The 22452-nt window shown below is 35.6% G+C and overlaps 1 protein-coding gene across 3 annotated transcripts in view; it reads right to left on the minus strand.

Annotated features, from left to right (window-relative positions):
* The window catches only part of CTDP1 (CTD phosphatase subunit 1), an 85433-nt gene that overhangs the window by 25145 nt on the left and 37836 nt on the right, over window positions 1–22452 (minus strand). For all 3 annotated transcript variants that reach the window (XR_002112882.2, XM_010708280.3, XM_010708279.3), the window contains one exon: window positions 6131–6321. Coding sequence is in view for 2 of the 3 variants with exons in the window: in XM_010708280.3 (XP_010706582.1) it covers window positions 6131–6321 (191 nt within the window). In the remaining variant the exon portion in view is untranslated. The remainder of the gene's footprint in view (window positions 1–6130; window positions 6322–22452) is intronic.

Here is a 22452-nt window from a genome sequence, read left to right on the forward strand (position 1 = left end):
CCTGGAAATAACAAGAATATATCTTGCTAAGTTCTTTCTGCATTCTGCTTTTCAGTAGGAAAAGACTAAGTGTGCATCTTCTATTCCTCAGGTCAAGTCAGTTTAACCAGGTTGCTGGAAACTGAATTTTTGCAGGCTTTTTCAAAGAGCACACATAAGCAAAATGTTGTATTTGAAGTATACTTTCACTTTTTTTTGTTTGTTTGTTTGTTTGTTTTTGTTTTTTTCTTTCCCTACTGAATGACTACACATTGCTTTCAATGGTGGGTTTGGTGAGGAATCTTCTTAAAATGGATTAATGATCAGTGTGCCTTATAGTATTCAAGTACGAAAACAGCATTTATTTACCAAACTACAGCAAGGAACAGTAGTAATGAATAGTTTGCTTGATTGTGCATGCATGATCTCACTGGCAATATCAACAAATGGGCTATATTTGCTTCCTGAAGCTTTTCAGCTCCTTTAATTCCATGCAGAGATTTCAAGGCATTGAAATAAGCTTCAATACTCAGTCTAATTCACAAGTGTCTAACTGAAATATTGCTTCTGCAATGCAAAGACAGATGTAACAGCTTTCTGGGCACACATTTTTTAAGCTGAAACATTTTCCTCCATAATCCCACAGCCATTGCCATGAAAGGCTAACAGCCAAAAAAGTGTAGTTTTAAAAATTCACTGATTGGTCCAACTCCAATACTTAATTGCAGTTCCCAAAGTGGGAAATCTGAATGCAAAACTTACAAAAGGACTTACATATTGTGTGTGACTAAACTCAATTCTGCAAGAAAAAATTGTTGTTCAGCACAACCCACACACTCTTTATCAAACTGCCTGATGATTAAGTGAGCTATGCTGATGCAGCAAATGATACAGGAGGCACGAAAAGAGGAACTTAAGGCACAAATATTTAAAAATTCATATCTTTTCCATATCATAAAGATTAAACCAACACTATATGCATCATTTAGAGAAGGATTCTGGAAGACTATACAGTGTAGTAACACTAAGACTTCACTCAATTCAGTGAGTTACACAGATGATGAAACCCAAGACCCACATTCCTTGGCAAAATGTTTAAAAACCCACAATTTTTCAACTACATTTGAGATGTGCTGTTGAAAATACCTTAATTCTCTACAAGACCTACACCATGTACTAATAACAGTCCTATAAACTATGTGAATAGAAATAGAGCATTAAAAAAAAATAAATCAGATCAGTATGAATTACTAATGTAAGGATTACTGTCTGAGAAGCACTGATAATGCGGAAACTTAAGACCCAAGACTATAAAAGCAGAATGTCTCCAGAGTGGGAGCTGAAAGAAAGTTATAGGAACAGCAGCAAATACACTGGCTCAATTAGCATGAGACGTGTCAAACAAGATTTTTTAGAGGAGTTTGCAGGAGATTTTTTTTGGCAGCAAGAAAGAAAGCAGAAGCGCCATTTCCATCTTCTAGCATAGTGGCTATTAAAAGAAACTGCTTTTATATTTGAAAAAAAGAAAGCACTTAAAATAAACAAAGACATTCTGAAGGAAGTGCAAAAAAACCCTTTCCTTTTCAAAATCTAGACTCTCTTGGAAATACTTCAGATGACTACCATGCTAGCAAGAAACTTAAAATACATTCATCACTCCAAAATTAATGCTTCCTATTTATTGTCATGGAAACTACAGCAGATACAAAAGAGTACAATAACACTATTTGAGAGAGCAAATTCTAAGCTACAAAAGCATAGTCACCATCATTATCTATGCATTTTTGCCATTCTTGAGCATGGTGCATTTGTAAAATTCTGCACCAGCAGAGGTGACCCACAGTTGCTGTCAGCACTGCAGAAACACACCACCCACCACCTCCCTGTGCTCACATCCATCATTTGGTCTCCATAAACATTCAGCAAGTGTTGATGAATGTCAATCGGTGCCATTTTTTCCTGCATGGAGGAATTCAGGGACACGGCTTTGCTTCTTACATGTCAGATGCCATTTTTGTCAGACTGTCCCTCTGCTGCCATCTGCTGCATGGCCACAAAATGTAACAGAATACTTATAGACAGGTTCAACCTCTGCTGCCACACTGCTAACATTCACCTCTGGATCTCGTGGGTCAAAATAATAAAATAGGAGACATTACTTTCAAGACAGCCCTTGCACTTTTTTTCTGAATTGTAGCATAAGTACAGAAACTCACAATCTATATGCAAAATAGAAGAAAGCATTTCAGAAAATAAACTACTGCCAAAGCTCAAAGTACCTTTTCAGATACTTGTTCTTAGAAATATGTTTCCACTATCAGTCAGGAATATCAACTACTCTGGACTGATGCAAAAATTACCAGCAGGAAATTTTGCTAAAGGAAACATTTCACTGATGTTTGCTTCTATAAAGGAAGCTTAATTTTTGCAAGAAAACAATTTTGCTAATGAATTAGATATTACTTCTGGTTATTACATTTCTTCTATTTAGTTATCATGCTTCCCTCTTAAGCAAAAAAAAAACCCAAAAACAAAACACGTTCCAAACACACAAAGTAGTTAATTTTCTATTCCAAAACTGAGTCAGCAGAACAATTAGACTTCACAGATGTTTTACAGAACCTGAAATTACTTGAAGGAAACACTGTAAAAACGTAGGATGTGGTATTGTGATTTGACAACAATCAGAAGTAAGTTTTTAAAACACACACTGTACAAAGCTTCTGATGATGAACTGAGAAATCACAGAATCAACCTAGGCTTGAAGAGACCTTCAGATTATCAAGTCCAACCATTAACCTGATCTCCTGAGTCTCATCACTAAACCACAGCTCTTGGTACCACCTCAGTGAGCATATTACGAAATGTCTGATGTATGCTGAGTCTAAATAAGGTTAGCTGCTTTATTGAAGCTCTCCATCACCTACTTCCAAAATCTATTCTGCATTAGTAGGAAGGCAAGCACATGGCAACAATTGTATTTGCTGTTCAGGGCATCACTTTTCACTGGAGATTTCCAGAATCTAGAAACTAAACCAGGCAAAAATCTCACCATATATGTTTCACTTGGCAAGTTTTCTTAACAAGACTGGTTCACACTCCTGTCCATTCTTCTACCAAATATATTCTTCTGACATTGTTTGCTGAAGTCAGGCATCTGTCTGCTTCAACAAACAATGGATCAAAGCTCTAACAATGCTTCTATTCCTTCTACAAGCAACAGCTTAGAATAACACAAACCACATAAAGATCAAGAAGATTTAAGAATAAAAACTCATTTACCTCACTTAGATTTTCTAAATAAAAGTAACTTGCAGATGTATTTTATTGCTATGCAGTTCATAATTGCAAGAGGCAGATCAAACACGATTGATATGAACTATGTTATTTTTAAATCAGACAATACGACTGCCTGGTCTATGCAGTATCCCTTTAACGTGAAATTTATGAGATAAATGCAAGCATTTTATTGACTTATATAAGAAGCTGGGACTAAAAGAAAACAAAAATCACCCCATATGCCACCAAATTCCAACCTAACTGTATGATATCTTCCAAAATTCACAACAATAAGAGGATACAGAAAAGACACTGTAAGTTTTTTCTCAAAAATAGCAATTAGATTTCTCAAAAATTATTTTTTCTCCATTCATGAGAACTTTTGACATGTCATATGAATCAGGGAAACAGTAATGATATTCTCTAGATTTCCAGAGCAAAGCCTAGGTAATACCAGTCTAACAATAATAATAGAAATGATAGATTTCTATACTAAAATGCTATAGTCTCCATGTCACTAACTACTGACGAGGTTTGAGTGGAGCATTACTTGCAAGAAATCTACAGTCTCTGCAGGCTATATCTCTTATAGAAACAAGATGAGCTACAATATGGAAGTATTGGATCATGGAAAACATTTTTCTTCATTAAAAAAAAATAATTTTTATTTTATATATTCTGGAGACAGTAATAGCTAAAATATGAACACAAGAATGATCACAGGAAGCTGTGAAATAAAAGGCCAGTCCAAGGCCTTTAAATAGTTGGGAATAGTTCGAACTGGCCTCTACAACATGAATCCTTTGTTTACTTAACATGGCAAGAGGTAATGGTGTTCACAGCAACAAATAAGTTGCAATTCCAGGCTATGTAACTGAGCAGAAAAAATTGAAAATTTCAGCCTAGCACCCCAAGGACACCAATTTTCAGAAGTTTTAAACTTGCCAGAACTTCTATGGTGCTTTGTTTTTAGCCAAGAGATATTATTTCTGTGTAGTGGACTAAGCTCTTAGAGGTTTTAATCCTATTGTATAACAACTGCTTTTACATTATCCCTCTTGCACAGTATATCATTAGTACATATAACACCAATTGACCATGAAGACATCAATGTAAAACTTAAAACTAAAAATATAACTAGGATGCAGAATCATGCATTGGTTCCTGACTAGTAGACACTGATTCAGCATCTGAACTTGCATTTTGTGTATACGTTTGCTAGCACTGCATTCAGGTTCAATCTTGGGTGCACCTTAACAAAAATGACAGCGGTCTACTTAAAAGGCAGAAAGCTCAAAAATAGAAAACTTACATAGAAAGTCTCTCAAAGACTTTATTCTAGCAGCAACACTACTTGATACACACATGGCCTCACACTGTTTTGAGTGCAGAAGCATATCCACGCTCACAAGTTGTCTTTAGTACAGCAGAAATTAATTACAAATGTACTTGCTCTTTGTAAACCAAACATGAGGAAAAGTATTAGAAAATAATTCTTAGCATGTTCTTTTTTTTTTCCCAGATATGTTAACAGAGATATGCCACCAAGTCTTGCTATTTCAAATGGAGTTCTAAAAATATTCGTCGTTGGTTTGTTTTCTTCCAAACTCCACTCAGGAGGCAATTTTTCACAATTCCAATTTAACTATATGAAATAGTTATAGACTGAAGTTTTATACCTCTCTTATGCCTAACAGATTAACTTTTTTTTTTAAATAATGTTCATTATTAGAAATATCAATGATAAACTAAATGGTTTGTGCAAAATTCCCTACGTAGCTCATTTTCCAAAAACCCCTGATGCATTACAACCAAAATTTTCTGATGAGTATTGCAGTAACAAATTATGTGGTATTTTTCTATTTCTCTTGCATTTGTGTGGTAGAACGTAACTGAAACTCATGACTAGCTCTTACTGTGTGGAATCCAATAACTTTTACTTGGATTGTGATGTGTGCTTTGATCTGTAAGCCAATGCCTCTGATTTATCACTGGATTACAAAAGTCAAAACAATATAAATCACTTACGTCCTACCTACTTTACCCACCAGTAAGGAAAGCTATTAGTTTATGTCAACTATTCAGCTTCAATTCTTACAACTGGAAACAGTTGTAAGTGAGCAGAAAAACAGTGCATGTCTAAGTCACATTTGCATTTTTAGGGCTTGGTGGTACAGGATGACAACCCCTGCAGTTGTCATCTAGTATGACCTCCATCTTATATTGTCCTCTCTGCATTGTTCTCCTCTGTGTTCTTAGGCTTAAAAACTTGAGAGACTGCAGACTGAGAACCATTAAACAATGTAGTTAAAATAGACAATTACCAAGTTCCAGTTCACCTGCAAATTGGTTGATAGTCATTAGTCAACAATCTACAGTGAGATATTCAAATCATTCTTGCAAAAGAGACTAGTATGTTTAACTTAGTTTTTAAGGGACTAAAGCAAAAAAACACCTTAACCTTATTTTTTATCAATTTCCCACTGAAAAACTCTCCATAATGCAGAACTAAAAAAAAATACAGTTTCCCAAAACTGTTGGGGAAAAAAACCCTCACTCAAATAACACTGTAGATTACACTGTCTGATATCTGATTTGAGATTATAACTACTTTAAAAATTGGCACAGCTTAGTGATCTTCAGTTCTTTCAAAACAGATGAGACTCTGGTTTTCAACAGATAGTTATTATGACCATTTCTTTTAAACAATCCCAAAACAATGCAGAAGCAAGCATGACGATTTCACATACAAAAAAAAGTTAGCTACAAACTAAGGTTGGAAACAAAGACTAGGAGGTCAAAGAACATACTGAATAATGCTGAAACAATGAAACATCATTAACACTTCTCTTTACATTCGACGAACTCATACCTGGGTACACTGCCTTTTAAGCTTTTTTCACTTGATGATGATGATAATGATGACGACGATGACCGAGGTCTCTGATCCGTTTTCACTCCTGTAGCCTCTGTTGCACTAATCTGAGGTTTTTCACCTTTCTCTTCTGGCTTTTTTTTTTCACTGTCACTTTCATCACTGCCTTCTCCTAAGATATCATCAACCTGCCAAAGAGTGAAGAGTCAGTGTCCTCTAACAGGCTTTAATAGTCAATATTACATAGTTATTAGACAGTTAAGTAATCATTAAGAGTATGCTTCCAGTTGTCTTGACTTTGTCCTTGAAAATTCAAATTAAACACAAGCACACAAGTACCTTAAAGGCAACTTCTGAAACAGCTCCAGTAGCATTCTATTCAAGTCAAGTATATTTAGTCTGTTTAACTTGACAGATACATATATTTTCACATGCAGAATTCAGTCACATACACTTAATAAATAAGAAGTATAATATGGAAAAAAATGTTGTCTTTTATCCATAAAATGGATAGTATTTTGTACTGTTACAGCATGTATTTATATGTCTAACACAAGTGCTTCTTTAAGACTCTGGCTAACAGCTATGTGTATACTTACCTATTTAGGAATATCTGGAAGTAACTGCAAAAAAGTGCATTTCTAAATATCTCACTATGAATGGAATTAAATGCAAAGAATCCTGCTGTAACCTGTTTGTCTGCTCATGCTAATTAATAAAGGCAAGTCTATGAAAACATTTAACTTCACTAAGCAATTGTTTTCTTTTCTGAAAACTCGGCACAAAATTTCATACTCTCTCCAAATCACATTAATGAGCTCCATCATGTCCAGAACTACTGAAATTAACATTAAAATCAAATCATGCTCATGATCAATTCTGATGAGCTTCTCTTTTAGTCAGCATGAATACTGACTTCAGAAAAAGATGAAAACATAAGTGAAGATCCCACAGGAGAACATGGAAAGAAGCTGAGTGTATTTATCTATGGATATTATTATTTTCCAGAAAGCAGTTTCTCTCTCAGCCTAAGTTGAAATATCTCTCAGTTCTCACTAATGCCACACCTGCTTTATCAAGACAAAAAACTCCATATATGAACATACTCGGAAAGATTTTACATTGGTTTGTAATGGATAATTCTAGAAGGTAAATAAAGGCTAAGAAATAAGATAGCAAAAAAGAAAATAAGGCGGCTTGGATAAAATGATTTTCAAACAAAAAGTAATCAGATTCTTAGATCAACAGTTTAAGTTGATTTTTCATTGGTATAACAGTTTCTGGGATGAGATTAGAGGAACACACCTTTACTAAGAAGGTAATCAGTGTACTAACATCCAGCAACTGACAGTGAGAGGACAGCAGATATGGACAGCTCTGAACAAACTACTTTCCAGCAAGACCAGTGTTTGAAACTGCAGACCTTCGTTACTAAAGCAATGTTTTTCCAGGAAGATGTTTGTCACAGATGTTTCACAAACTGAAATTGTATATTTATTTAAAATACTTTGTACAAATGATTTTGCCAGACAAGCACTCCAGCTATTTCTATATCTTTTTTTTTTTTTTAATTTCACACTTCACAAGGATGACATTTCTTGCAAGTCAAGAACGTCACTTAATCTGTAGAACCAGTAAGTTATACTAACTTTCATGTCGTATTTCACTGAAAAGTATTTAAAAATGCATGCGTGAGCTACATAAGTACATAAGATGACTGCTTATGAAAATAATCAATAAGGGATGATCCTTAGAAGCCACTTAAATTAGGATGGGGGGCTGCACACTTCTACTTAAGTATTCAACAAAAAAGCCAACTGTGCTGAAAAATACCAGGACAATCATTTTCATCTTTCAGAATTCTTAAGCAATCAAAAATATACTGTTTTTCTTTACACAAAGAGATTTAAGCCCTTCATTCAAAGAAATTGATAGGTTAAAAAAACCCAAACATTAATATTTAAGCGACACATACCTAGCTTCTGCTGCACTGCATTTATTTTACTGTTCTTCAGTACTACTGTTCTTCATTAGCTGAATAACAGAGTCTCAGTGTTTCTGGTCAGGCTGGTATGTTTACAATTCAAACATGACCAGAAATGATTTCTTTTAGAATATCTCAAACCGTACATGTAAGGTTACTTGAGATATGATAGGACAGAAGTGTTAAAAAGAAGTTATAAAATGTACATGATGTTTATGTCTTTTATTATTAGTTTTTGCATATCTTGAGTTATATTGCTAGCATCCTGCAACTCCAGTGTACTCAGAACTGTCCCTAAGAATCAAACCAATTCAGGCTGATTTGGCCTTTTTTTCTTTTAAATCCAAAACATGTATTGGGATTGATATCTCCCTAACATCTGAGTGATTCACATGAAGATGAATTATTTGTTACAAAATGGAAATAATTAGCTGTTTGCACTCACACGTCACTTCTGAACTACAGGACACAAACTGCACAGTGTACTAACTATACTGTAGGTGGTTCATAAATTTTCAAGCAAATATGCATAACAGACAGAAAATGCAGAAGATAGTGCTTTTTAATTCTATCATCGTTTATTTCTAAAGCATCTGAAGCCACATTTGCAACACAAAGCTAGCCCTGACACACATGATCTTCAAAATGCTGCTGATCATCTTAGTTTTGCCAGAACGAGCACTTATATTAGCACTTATGTTTTTCTTCAGAGCACAGAGGCAATACTGCCAAAAGACGTTCTTCCACTGGAGAAACAGTGAATTACGTGGAACAGTTTGGCATGCCCTCTGGAATATGAGAAGTCTCCCTAGAGGACAGATGGCTTGCTTTCATAAGCCCCCATAATTCTTAATTTGATCCCATTATCTTCCCAACCCTCCCTTTACTTCCAAGATTCCATTCTGCTTTATCCCAAACTATGTTCTTTTAGCAGGACAGTAAAGTTTTAGTTCCTATTTCACATGAAATGCAATAGAAATCAGGAGCCTATTAGGAACTTTAACACAGTAGTAGAAGTGAGAAGCAGTAGAAGTGAGAAGCAAAAAGAATGAGATGGGGGAAAAGTGACACCAGATAACTGCAAATTGAAAAGCGCACTTCTGCATCTATGAGATTAATGGTAAATGATAGTAGTGGGCTGCAAATCAAACCAGACAGAACAACAGTTCCACCTTCTAGCAGTTGTGAGTTGAACTTCTTACTCTGGTAGCACAGAGCTATGAAAATAAAACTTCTAAATACTAATAGTTAAAACTTGAGCAAGATAGGTGCTGGTTAAATAACTTCTTTCAGAACAAATTGTCTACGATGACTCCCCATTTTCATGTTGAGATGCCTTCTACTAGAATTCATTATTAATCTAATTTTTACTTTTAAATACACTTTTTACATACACATCAATTTGTTGCATTTTACACTTGATAAAAGAGGCTGAGTTCAACAACGTCTCTTTCAATGTATCTACAATCTTTTTTAATTTCTAGCGAAGACAGTAGCAAAATAGAAGCATATCAACACTAAAAGGTAAAGAAAATGTAAAGGAAGTATAAAGACAGAACTCTACTGAAATTCCAAAGGCAAAGAAAGCTCTTATAGAAAAAGAAAAAATATCAGAAGCTGGCTGCAGTTATTTTTATGGCTATAGGCAAACACTTCTATTCACACAGCAAAAAAATCTGAAGCAGAATCCTTAGGGTATTTATGATAAGCTTTCAGAGCAACCAATTAGTTATGAAGTAAGAAAACCAAAGCGAGGCAGAACTATTTTATCTCTGCCCTCAATATAGTAATATTCTAGGAAGATCCAAACCCAGCAGGATGGGTAGTTTCAAAAATCCATGAGACACATCAGAGGTATCAGAAAGACTGGTTTTGTAGGCTATACAACTGTGGAAGCTACAAATAGCAGGACAGTAATCACAAGCTTTGAATGTTCTATGACTTCCTTGCAAAACTGCATCTCCATAAAACTCAGCAAAAACAAAGGAAAACAAAACCTGAGAAGACAACAAATGTGCCTGGAGGACTCACGTACTACTCAGTAAAACTTTTTAACAATCAAAGAACAACTCTACAATGAAGTTAGATTTGATGAGTAGTAAAAGAATGTAAGTTTGTACAGTTAAAAACAAAAAGAAATACTTTCTACCACAGTTTAACTGGTTATGGAGTTAAGGCAGTTGTTTCAGAACAAATCTGCAAGGTGATTCACAGCAAGAAATGGATCAGTTGCCAAAGACCAAACAGAAAAACATCCAAAGTGTAAATATCAAATTACAGTGGAAAATTGGGGGGGGGAAAAAAAAAAAAGGACTAGTTCATCAGAAAATAGGAGAAAAAAATTGAAGAAAAAGAAGTTACAATATCTGTAGACAAGTAAAATGACTAGATGCAGAGGAAAATAATTACAAGACATGACTGACTGCCGTCACTACAATTTCTACAGCATAAAATCTGTACCTTCTGAAAAAGGAACTGGAAAAGTACTGCAATACCAGAGATAAAAGTGTATAAAATTCTCTAGTCTTATACAAATTTATAAATACATGAATATATATTATAATCCACACATACAACATTTCCATATATAATATCTACATATATTATATAGATGCATATACAGAGATAATAAAAATATTATATCCTGTATATAAATATCTCCATAAAATATTTGTTTTTTTTTTTCCCCACACATAACTTGATCCTTATGTCTTTTGCAGAGAGCTGGGAGGAAGGTGGAATTTCACTACTTAGAGTTTGGATGAATGAATAGTACAAGTAAAAAAAAAATAAAATGTGGTAAACATAAAAACCAGAAAAAAAGGTTTATTTATAATTTTAGCCTAATAAATTGAGCACTGGATCAAACAATACCTCATATGAAATAATCACTTTATCAAGGAAGGGATTAGGAGAGGGAAGAAAAAAAAAATAGTGATGACAGGCTTTGGGTGCTAAAACTAAGATTAGTCCTCCAGACAGAAAACCTAGAAAGCCAGCACCAATCAGAAATTGCCTACCAGAAATAGCACTTGCATAAAGTACTGGAAGAAAAAAGAAAGGAGAAGTGTATACAGCAGAATTCTTGAAAATAAGCATGCAAGGACAGTACATGAGAAGCCAAAAAAAATACTAGCTCAAAAACTGTTGATTTTCAAAGTGAATAGCTATAAAAAAATATCTGCGTTGATAGTCTGGCTTTCTACACAAAGTTATTTTAAAAATGGAACTGTGTTTTATTTATATTGTTTTCTTGATATAAATTATAATTATTATAAGAACCAAAAGTAGGTATAGTGTATAAAACGAATAGTTTTATTTCTTTCAATAATTCATTAAGACCACCTTTGTAAGCTGAGATTCAGACGTTATACTTGTCTGCAAAACAAATAAAGTCCACAACATAAAACACCCCCAAAACCAGCTTCTTCGCTAGCAAATGAGAATAAAACATTTTACTGTGCCTTTCTAATACAACAGCATTAACAATAATCAAGACCCCACCATTACTGCTTTGTTCTTCAGCAGCAGAAATACTTGAAAAGTAATCCTCTTTCTCAAAATGTGTTACATAAAAATATATCTTTCCTAAATATCCTGTGGCACGTTTGGAGAGGAGTTGGACTCAGTGATCCTTATGGGTCCCTTCCAGCTTCAGATATTGCATGATTCCATGATATTTCTGTGAGCGAGGTGTTGCCTTTTTTCTCTGTCCACAGACAGCTCTTCTGGTGTAGGGAGCAAACAGATTTCTGACTTGCATAAAAAGTCAGACCTTTACACTAGAACAGAAGTATCTTTGTAATGAGTGTTTCCTGCTGTGATGTGGAATTCTGCTTATCCAGTGTTACTGATCTGCAAACACAAAAATCAGCAGCCTCTAGTAAAGTCTACCAGACAGTATGAAAAAAGCAACCGTGAGGAAAAAAGCTTTAAGCCTTGGCTCTTCACTGAGAACAGCTGCTATTATCGAATTTGAGTCTCCTGAAAGAAATCATTTCTCACTTAACACACTGAAGGAACACTTCCTTCTTATTAGTAAACAGCTTTTCAGTTCTGTAAGATTGTTCTCCACTGTACAGCTTACTTTTGCAACATCACATTCATTTTTCATCCATTATCACCTTATCCGGTCATTGAACAAAATACAAATGTAGTAAGATATGGTCAAATAAGATCCCTCCCTTCTCTGCAAGTTTACTTAGAAGATCACATAAAACTTTCTAGAAGAGACGAAGACCTCGTGACTGAGCTATTTTGACATACTCTACAGCACTTGTATGATTTAGCAGCAAGATGTTAAACACAAAAAAGATTATCACCACAAATTTTATTACAAGTATGTTAGCTAACATTAGTTATTTTTTCTGTATATAAAAACTTTTTATTTTGTAACTTTTGTCTCATCTAATGGAATAGCTTCTTATGTATATTCTTATCAATACTTATTTATTATTTATGAACAATTACTTGAGAATCAGGACATTACCTTTCGTATCTTCCAGAACATCTAGTAAGACTTCTAAGATGCTGTTAGAAAAGATATTATGACATGATGCATGTGCATAATTACACTTTCCTACAATACAATGAGAGTGTGTATTAAGAGATCTGGACTTAACACTTTGAAAGAAAATTCTTTGTTCTGTAAAAACATCATTAGAAGGACAAACTTGCTGGACACTACGTCACTCCTCAGTACGTGAGATTTAAGGGATAACGTGCACTGCATGTCAGTCTCATTTCTTCTGGGTAGTCATAGAAAATATATGAAACAGCAGCAAGTTCTTTCTTTGGCATCACAGTATTTTCTCATTTCAAATTTCTGACTTGATTTCTGGAGTCACATACTACACACATGCATTGGCTTCAATGCTCCTTTGTCTCTTTGTGTACAGATTTTCTCTTCTGTCACAATTAACGTTGGGCTCATTCAGAAGGTGGTGAATCAGTAAAATAACAAACAATGAAAAAGCAGTCTTGCTTACTAACTTCATATGTGATTTGACGTTTCTATTTAAATCTTCCCTGCATAATGAAAATTTTAGTATTAACCTGTTTTTAATAAAGTATGTTGGAATGCTTCATGTTTGAATATCATACCTGGCAGCTCTACTATAATCAAAAAGGGCAGCTCCAAAAGTAACCGATTTTATTATGCTGGCCTATAACAACAGAGGCAGATGTTGGTGGTATAGCAGTAGAGGTTGGATCTTCCCACCAATATTCCATAACATTTTGTTTCTGTGTTGTCCCCTCTTTGGAGACTTCAATGGTGAGGCTGGATCAGGCCCTGAGCAACTTGATGAAGCTGTGTATGTCCCTGTTCATTTCAGGGGAGTTGGACTAGATGATCTTTTAAGGTCCCTTCCAACTGTAAGGACTCCATGATTTTATGATTCTATGACGGATGGTAGCAGAGGGGCAGTCTGACAAAATAGCAGATAGCTTGGAAGTGTATATGAAGCAAAGGTGTGCCACTGAATTCATCCATGCAGGAAAAATGCACCCACTGACATCCGTTAATGCTTGTTGAACATTTATTGAGACCAGTGAACGCTGCCACAGTGAGGCAGTGGGCAATGCATTTCAGCATTGGTGACAGTGACATAAAGGACAGGCCACTTTCTGGACAGCCATGCACATTTTTATGAGCACACTCTTGTTCACTGCTGGTGAAAATGGTGGTGACTGTTGAAAAACTGCTTGTAGCTGAGAATTTGCTCTATCAAATAATGTCACTGTGCTCTATCAGCTGTAATTTATACACCTTTGCTTCAGAGACACTTGTCAAGAAGTTTAGGTGATCTTAAACTCATGTTCCCCTTTCTTTCAGGTTAATATGCTTTTTATTTAATTACCAGCTGTCATCTACTGTATAACACAAAAGTATCAAATATTCTTGCATTCAAATTTCTAATATTTGTCTTGCAATGCTACAGATACTTTAAAAAGCAAACCGGTGGTCTGCAAAGTAGAAGAACCACACGATCAGAAAAGTTTTATTTTGTTTTTAAGCATAAATGGTTTATCTGAAAAAACTCAGACTAAAAAATGAATTTTCTTTGACTGTCACCCAGAATTCTCATTATTAATAAAATCAGTATTATTAAGACACTCCGACAGTGTACAAGTGATATTTAAATGCTATTAAGTGCAACCACCAGGAAGCTTTTGCCTTGAACAACACAGCCTGACAGATGGAACAAAAATAAATGGCAAGAGACACTAATTCAATCTCCAAGAACAATTTCCTTCTGTAGACATCATAGCATTCTCACAGAAATTAGATTATATGAGCAGCAATACAAACCATCTATAGAACCCATAAGCATACTGCTCTCTGCTGAACTGTAATATACTTAAGTGCTTTACTTTGAACACACTCTAAATCTTTCCCCTGCTCCCCAAAGAAAAGGTTTTTTCTTCTCTTAGTACAATTAATAATAAAGGATGCAAACTCTCTGTACAGCTGGTTATTCTAGGAGAAAGACCTCAAGCCCACGCTCCATCGTCCAGTTGTCATACATAGTTACTTCTTACAGAATTTCATTTATATAAAATGAAGTTGCTATTCTGCTTCTTTAAGTTTGCAGATTTTTTTCTCTAATTGCATCCAAAGCAAGTGTTTATGCTGACAATTTAAAACAATCTGAAGACTACTAGAACTACCACAGAACCTGAGAATATCATGTAACTTCTATTCAAACAACTCTGAATAGGCTGCTTCTAGTATTTTATTATTATTATTATTTTTATTTTTAACACCCCTAAGCTCCCCCTAAGATATGCTTTGAGAACAGATAGAATAGGCAGTTGTTTAAGGGAGGTAGTACAGGCACAGAGCGAGCAGAAAACAAAGTGATCAGAATTTTCTTTCTAAATATAGATACTGAACTCTCTTGCAGCACATGGAACCGATCCCACTGCTACTGAACAGAGCTGAATACAGCTGGGTAGCAGCTCTACTCAAAAGGCCCATGTGACAACAAACTACAGTAGGGTCAGCAGTACCTTGCAGCAAGGAAAGATAACCACCACCTCTGTTCTTCAGCCTAGGACTTACATACAAACCAGTAAAAATGGTAACTGATACCATGGCATTCTTAGCTATGAAAAACTTAAAGCAGTTATTCCTTGAATTACTAACATATGATCATACTTCACAATGCAGCCTTCTCTTTTACCTTTCTACACTTTTCTCTCCATTCCCTCCCCGTTTAAGTGTTAGGCCTGTTTAAGATGTGGGCAGAAACTAACTGCTCAGTAGTTACGTAGAAAAAGGAGGAGTGTTCCTGTCATAGACCGCATTTCTTCTGGTTTTAATTGTAAAACTCAAGAGACAGAACAAATATAATTGCTTCATGTTCTTAACAGTCTAGAACTCTTTCCCAAAATGAATTTTCTGGTATTCTAGCATTATGTATGCCCAGTTCCCACTACTTCTCTCATAACATTGCCTTATGATTTAATAGAAATCACCATCAGATCTCTTTTTTCTGTCCAAATCTTTTTCTTTCCTTAAAACACTACCCCTATTTGTACCATCTTTGTAATTCCTTTCCTCCAAATGTTTTCAGCAAGAAAAAGGAGAAAGTTTCTCACATAATGGATTCTCTGAACTCTGACTACACTGGAATCAGTGCACAAGAAGAAGGAGCAAAATAGGAGAAAATACTTTAGCTTTTGCTTTAGCACATATTCTCAGAGGATTTACAGAAAATAAAAGCATTTGAAAGTAACGATCAGAACTTGTCGAAGTATCTATACCACAAATGCAATTTTCAGTGTTTGATGTCATATTTGAGCTGTTTTTCAAACTCTCAGATAGAAAGCAAGAGACTACTGCATTAGCTTCCCAAAAGGGAAACATTTTACTGATGACTCTCCAAGCACACTTAAGAAGTCTAATAGGAGTTCAGTTTGCTCAGAGGCTTAGGGACATAAAACTTTCTAAAGCAGTTCCAGTAAAAGTTCCCTTGATAATTCTCACAATTAACTAACTAACTAACACACACACCAAACTAACTCAGACCACACATTCACTTGATCTATTCAGAATAAACACCTGCTCTCAATTTTTTTTTTTTTTTTTTTTTTTTTACTTAATACAATCTTAATTCCAGCTTTATATCGTTCTATAAAGCAAAGTTCTTCTCCCCTTTATCTTTTTAAATATCACCAAAGGTCATTCTAGAACTATTTTAATTGATTTTTTCTTTACTGAGACTGTGTACATTTCTGTACAAACTCTAGTTTGAATCTTAATTGGCTCTAACCTTTAATACTGCAAGCTTTCTTCTACTAGCACAGTATCAACCATTAAACTTAATAAAACTTTCACTGATCTGATACTTGAATGTCATTTCAAATAAAATTATCAAGATTATGAATATACACCATTTTTAGAAGGAAGCAGGGTGCTGAAGCTTCACTTCACCTTCACAATTTCAAAAACCGTACTTGCTTTTTCTTAGAAATCCAAATAAAAACATAGAAATTACTGGATGAAAACTGGACACCGAAAAGGAGAAGGTCTTTCCTTTCCTTTATCCCAAGATTTTTCTGCTCCCCTCTATAGCATCAATGAGGATCAAGCTGAAATTACACATTTAACAAGTAGGTATAAAGTTTAAATTTAGGTACATATCTCCTGGTCTTGCAAGAAGACCTTCAGAAGCAAGCATGACAATCAGTTTCAGCATCCTGCAGCTAGACTGGAATATCTGATTATCTGGTGAACAGGTAATCTCAGTGATATTAAGAGCTTATTTATTTACCTTTGAGTATCTTTTTAATGTGGGTTACTGCCTAGCTACACCAATTCCTTGTCTCTTCTCACTTTATGTCTACACAGGCACCCATGCCAGAACGTATATGAGACTAGACATAGAATTTAGATAAGCATCTCTATTAAATGTACAGCCACAACTTCAATAGTGGAAACCTGCAGATCAACGACTTGGAAACCTATGGATAGGAGTGTTATCATATGCTCGTGACCAATTTCATTTAACTGAAGGATCAAACCACCTGCTCATATTGTATCTTACTGGTATTATCAGTAGATTGCATTAAACATAGTTCAATTTGTGTCCCTGAGTAATCTTCCAATTTTTTCCATGATTGTTAATCTTAAAACAAAAATCCTGCAGTGGAACAAAAGCCTGAGCTGCATGCTCTTAAGAACCATGCTTCAGTAACCTTCCTGACTTAAACCTTAGGCAAAACCTTAAAGGAGAGAGCTGGTAATACAAGTAATACAGTCTTTGCCAAAAATTCCACATTTTCTTTGTGTATAAAGAAGCATTACCTAAATATGAAGAGATGAGAAAATCTAGAGAAATATCTGTTGATGCCAGAAGGGTAGGGAATGGAGCAACACCAATATACTCTTATCCCAAGCAACAGAAAGAACTGGTAAAAATTAGAACTGACTACAGCTGTTAGAAGTAGCAGAGGTGGATACTTAGGGATCTCAGCCTGCTGCAAACAGGCACTAGTACAGCACCCACCTGGTAAACCTTTGTAAGTAACTGGGGAAAAAGTCGTATCACATCTGCACATAATCTGCCAATAATGCAATAAAAAAGTTTCATTTTACAGTTCTGCAAGTCTCTTCCACCACTCTAGCTATTAGCTAGGGCATAGTTCTGCCAGAAGCCATAATACTTCTCTTATTCCTAAGTACTTAACCGAGAGACATGCAAAACTAGACTAGCGATCATGACTTTTATTAATAAAAATGATCTAATTTACTAACAAAAGAATACTTGTAAAAGGATTTTAAATACAATTAAAAAATGACATGAAGTTAGAAATCTTACCATATTATTAAAACAACACCTTGCAGTTTGAGAGGGCACAGTGCCTAAACTCTGAGTTATCTTTTTTGATGTATTTCACTGCCAAAGGTGGTAGCCAGCAGCAAGATGCTAATGAAGAGCTGAGGGCAGCACAGTAACATTATCAATGAATCACCTCTGCCAAAAAAAGATTTGGGGGGTACTGGTGGATGGTAAGCTAGACATGAGCCAGAAATGTGCCCTCACAGCCCAGAAAGCCAACTGTATCATGGGATAAATCAAGAGAAGTGTGGCCAGCTAGCCAAGGCAGGTGATCCTGTCAATCTTTATGCTGGTGAGGCCTCATCTAGAGTGTTGCATCCAGATGTGGAATACTCAGTGCAGAAAAGACATGGACCTGCTGGAGGGCATCCAGCGGTGGGCCACAAAAATGATCCAAGGGATGGAACACCTCCCTGCAGGACAGGTTGAAAGAGCTGGGGCTGTTCAGCCTAGAGAAGGGAAGGCTCCATGGCAACCTGATAGCAGCCTTTCAGTATCTGTAGGGGGCTACAAGAAAGACGACACACTCTTTAGCAGGGTCTTTAGTAACAGGACAGTGGGAAGTGATTTCCAGCTAAAACACTGCACATAAGGAAGAAGTTTTTTTACAATAAGGATGATGAGGCACTGGAACAGGTTGCCTAGGGACGTGTTAGGTGCCGCATCCTTGAGGACATTCACACACAGTCAGGCTGGATCAGGCTCTGAGCAACCTGATCTAGCTGTAGATGTCCTGTCATTACAGGGTAGTTGGACTACATCACCTGTAAAGGTCTCTTCCAACTCTAAGGATTCTATGATTCTATACTGCTTCTGAGCTCCGATCTTGGTTTTATTATGTTATAAAAAAGAATGGACATCTGTGAATAAATGTAAAGAAGTGTTAAAAAAGTGTAAAACCACCATTCTGCCTACTCTCTTGCTTCCATCATTTGCTTGCTCAAAGCCAGCTTTCTCTGCACAGAAGCTTCATTTTGTATGAGCTCTCTGGTCCTCAAAATATGTTCAAGTCCCTTCTTGACAGCACTTATTATTGTGAAATTCCACCAAGAAACAGAAAACAAACAAAAACATCCACAGACAATTATCACATCTCTCTTACAGAGTTTATAACCACAAGCATTCTGTAGAGGACAGTGCCCGAATTTAAAAAGCAACGGGTTTCCTAGATAACAAAGACTAGGATCAAGTGCAATCTCTCCAGTGGATATCATGTTCCTTGACACAGAGGTCAATAATTTTAACTTACGTTTAGCATAAGCATTATCAGACATCAGCTGGTAGTAACAAACATTTGGGAAAACTATTTCTCAACTGGCTTTACTGGAAACTTAGAGAAGATGGCAAAGCCAAGACAGTTCTGAAATGGTTTCTGCTGAACTAGGCAATGTGACTGCAAACAAGAGTCTGTATGATTGAAGTGTGAGGCTTTTAAACAAAGTAGTAAGCAACACAAGTACTGTACAAGTGCCCTGCATAGCCAGACCACTCATTTCATGAGTTATAAAAAATTACATAAAAAAAAAAAACAAACCCAAGCAACAATACAAAGCACAACAGAAGATAATCCCAGGCACTAAAAAGTGGTTAGTTTCACAAGAGGCCAGTTCAATATGAAGCCAATGATTATCAGGTGGGGTTTGAGATTATAGCTGTGTTGCTGTATGCCAGCTGTATCCAGCCCTCCATACCTCTGTGATGAAGCAAGTTTGATGGTGGAGCACTAAAATATCCGAGACAGGCAGCTGTCTGTGCTCATCACAGAAAGCCATATCGTCATGCTTTCTATGAGGAGTGAGAGATAATATTGCCTACAGCCCAAGCCCTGGCAGAGAAAAAGTGTGTAAGCTCACATACAAAAAAAACAGAAAAACAGAGATCAACGATTACATTCTCTCAAAATAAAAATGTAATACTGCTATAGTAGACAGTTTTAGCAGCATGGCTATTTTGGTAATTATTCATTTTGTGAGTGCATCACAGCAGGGATTTTTCTGCTGCATCAGTTGGGGGGCTCCAGTTCCTCAGCTTTTGCAATTATGTTAAAGTTGTACTCAGAGTAAAAATATTCCTGGTAATGCTGACCCAGTAGCTCCATACTTGCAGGTGCTAGACCGTCATAGACAGAGCTGAGTGGCTGTACTCACTCCTCTCTGAAGATGGCAGCAGACAAGAGTTTAGACTCTACCAAAGTAAAAGAGAGCTATTTTGCCTCAAAGATGTAATAGAAATGAGCAACTTAAATTATGCATATTTTCAATTTAAAAGTAGGTCATCTTACGACAATCTGCTGAGAACTGCGGACTAAACACTAATGGTACAAACTGCTGCTCAATGCTGTATTCAGAAATAACCCAGTCTTTATGTCACCAAAGAAGACTTGCATTTTTATAACCCTAGAATTCCAAGCTAATTACAACTCTAGCTAATTACAGCAGACCAGCACTGTGCACGTTTCTAAAGATTTTTCAAAGCACTCAGCATATATTATGCTATACTGCTTTTTTTTTTTCTTTTCTGTTGAAATACAAATATTAGAGTATCTTGATAAAACAAAAACAGGTAGGAAAGAGTAGCTCAGGATTAGATCAAGACTTGTGCAGGCAAGTTTAAAATATCATTCACAGAGAACAGAAGCTAGAATTCAAGTGTAAAAACATGCTAAGATGCGTGATGAGGCTGTAAGGCTGTATATACAGAAAGCTCAGAATTATGTTAGGGAGCAGCTTGAAAATTGTTTTACATGGCTCAGACAACTCATTTTTAACTATGTCAAATTAGTGTTGACAGCCTAGATGTATTTGATTTAGAACATGGAGGTAGATGCATATGTCAAAATGAGCTTGTTGAGCTGCATTTAGAAACATTTTGCCCCATTTTCAGTGAACAAGCAGAGCTGAAAATGGCTTATGGTTTTCTTCATTAAGGCTAAACACAGAAAGTTGCAGATATCTAACATACTATCAGTATTGCCCAGAAAAATCAAAACAGCATATAGAAATGCTTTCTTCTGTATACAATATTCAAATCACTTTTTTCTTTTTAACACCCTGTAAATACATTGTAGAGGTGGAGAATTTATAGATCTAGTTTTTAGTTCAGATAAATTAATCTGAGTAATCCTATTCATTTTGCACAAGACTGTGTGTAACAGTCAACTTCTCCATAAGTATCATCTAGCTTTTCCTCACATATAGGTAGTTACAATTTTTTAGCTACAAAACAAATGTCATCAATAGTCTGTCATCTGAATGTTACAACAGGTTCAAGTGTTTGTTTTTCCCCCCCATGGTAAATAAAAAAAATCAAAATGAAAATAAGATGTGCAAGTACACAAGAAACAATGAAACTGAGCTTAAATAATGTTTTTCTAGGCAACTTGAGAAGCAAATGAGGTTAAAAAAAAGTGGTTATCTGCTTGAGGCAATAATAAAACAGGTAATAACTTATCACCAAAATAGGAAGGAGGATTAAGTAAAATATAACATCAAAAGACCAAAAAAAAAAAATCCATCCCCTTACTTGAAGCTGCCACATTTCGGGCAAATTTGTGCCACTATGTTCTCTTAATAAACATAAAAACTATCAGACAACTAGTTTAATGCAATTAGTGGGAAAACAAAGGCTCTGCAGACAAATGCTTCACATGCTGGTACTCAATTTAAATTTCACTAGCTTTTTCTACACTGCATTTTCAGTGTTATTTTAATTACCAGACAGTCAGTCTCAATGCTTCTGATCAGGATGATGTACCTCCTACCTGACCATGACCAATACCAATTTTTTTTTAAGAATAAATATAACGTCTTCCGCAAATGAAGAAAAAAATCACGATCTTATTGGAACTGCTTCCACTTTCAGTGGAAAATAAGTTACTTAAAACAAAACAAAACATAGAAACAAATTACTGACGTCCAGCTTCCTCCAAATGTTTGACTTTCTCTTCCAGCACAGTAAACTCTTTCAATTCCACACTTATGATTCTTGCTGCTGAGCTGTTAAAAGTAGTACCAGGCAACTTTAATCAGTTTTTGCTGCTAATCAGGTAAAACACGGCTGAATAAATTGCTTAAATGTTATTTAATATTAGAAACAAGTGAATGTCAAAACCTTATGCAGGGGAAAGCAGTAAGAATACCTTCCATATTTTACAACAGCTTTAGGCTCTGTTCATTACAATACAAATTCATGTTTCTTGGTGTATCTGTCAGCCACCTCTCAATAGCAAGTGCTTGTGAACATAAACAGTAGCAGGTCACAGATTCCTAGCATCACAGCCTTACTATTTCTCTACAGAAAACTAACCACAGAGTGAAGAAAATTATGTTATAAGTTAAGTCTTACTGGTCTAAACCAATTGTAATTAAAGTGCTTCACACTGAAAAGTTGATTGGATGGGAAAACGAGAGATTCTCCAGCTTCCATGCTACTTTGCATGAGAAGCTGGTCAGAGCACCACAGCTGGGATGGATGAGAGTGAAGGACAC

The sequence above is a fragment of the Meleagris gallopavo genome, chromosome 3 (genome assembly GCF_000146605.3).
Source record: "Meleagris gallopavo isolate NT-WF06-2002-E0010 breed Aviagen turkey brand Nicholas breeding stock chromosome 3, Turkey_5.1, whole genome shotgun sequence".
Classification (NCBI taxonomy): Eukaryota; Metazoa; Chordata; class Aves; order Galliformes; family Phasianidae; genus Meleagris; species Meleagris gallopavo.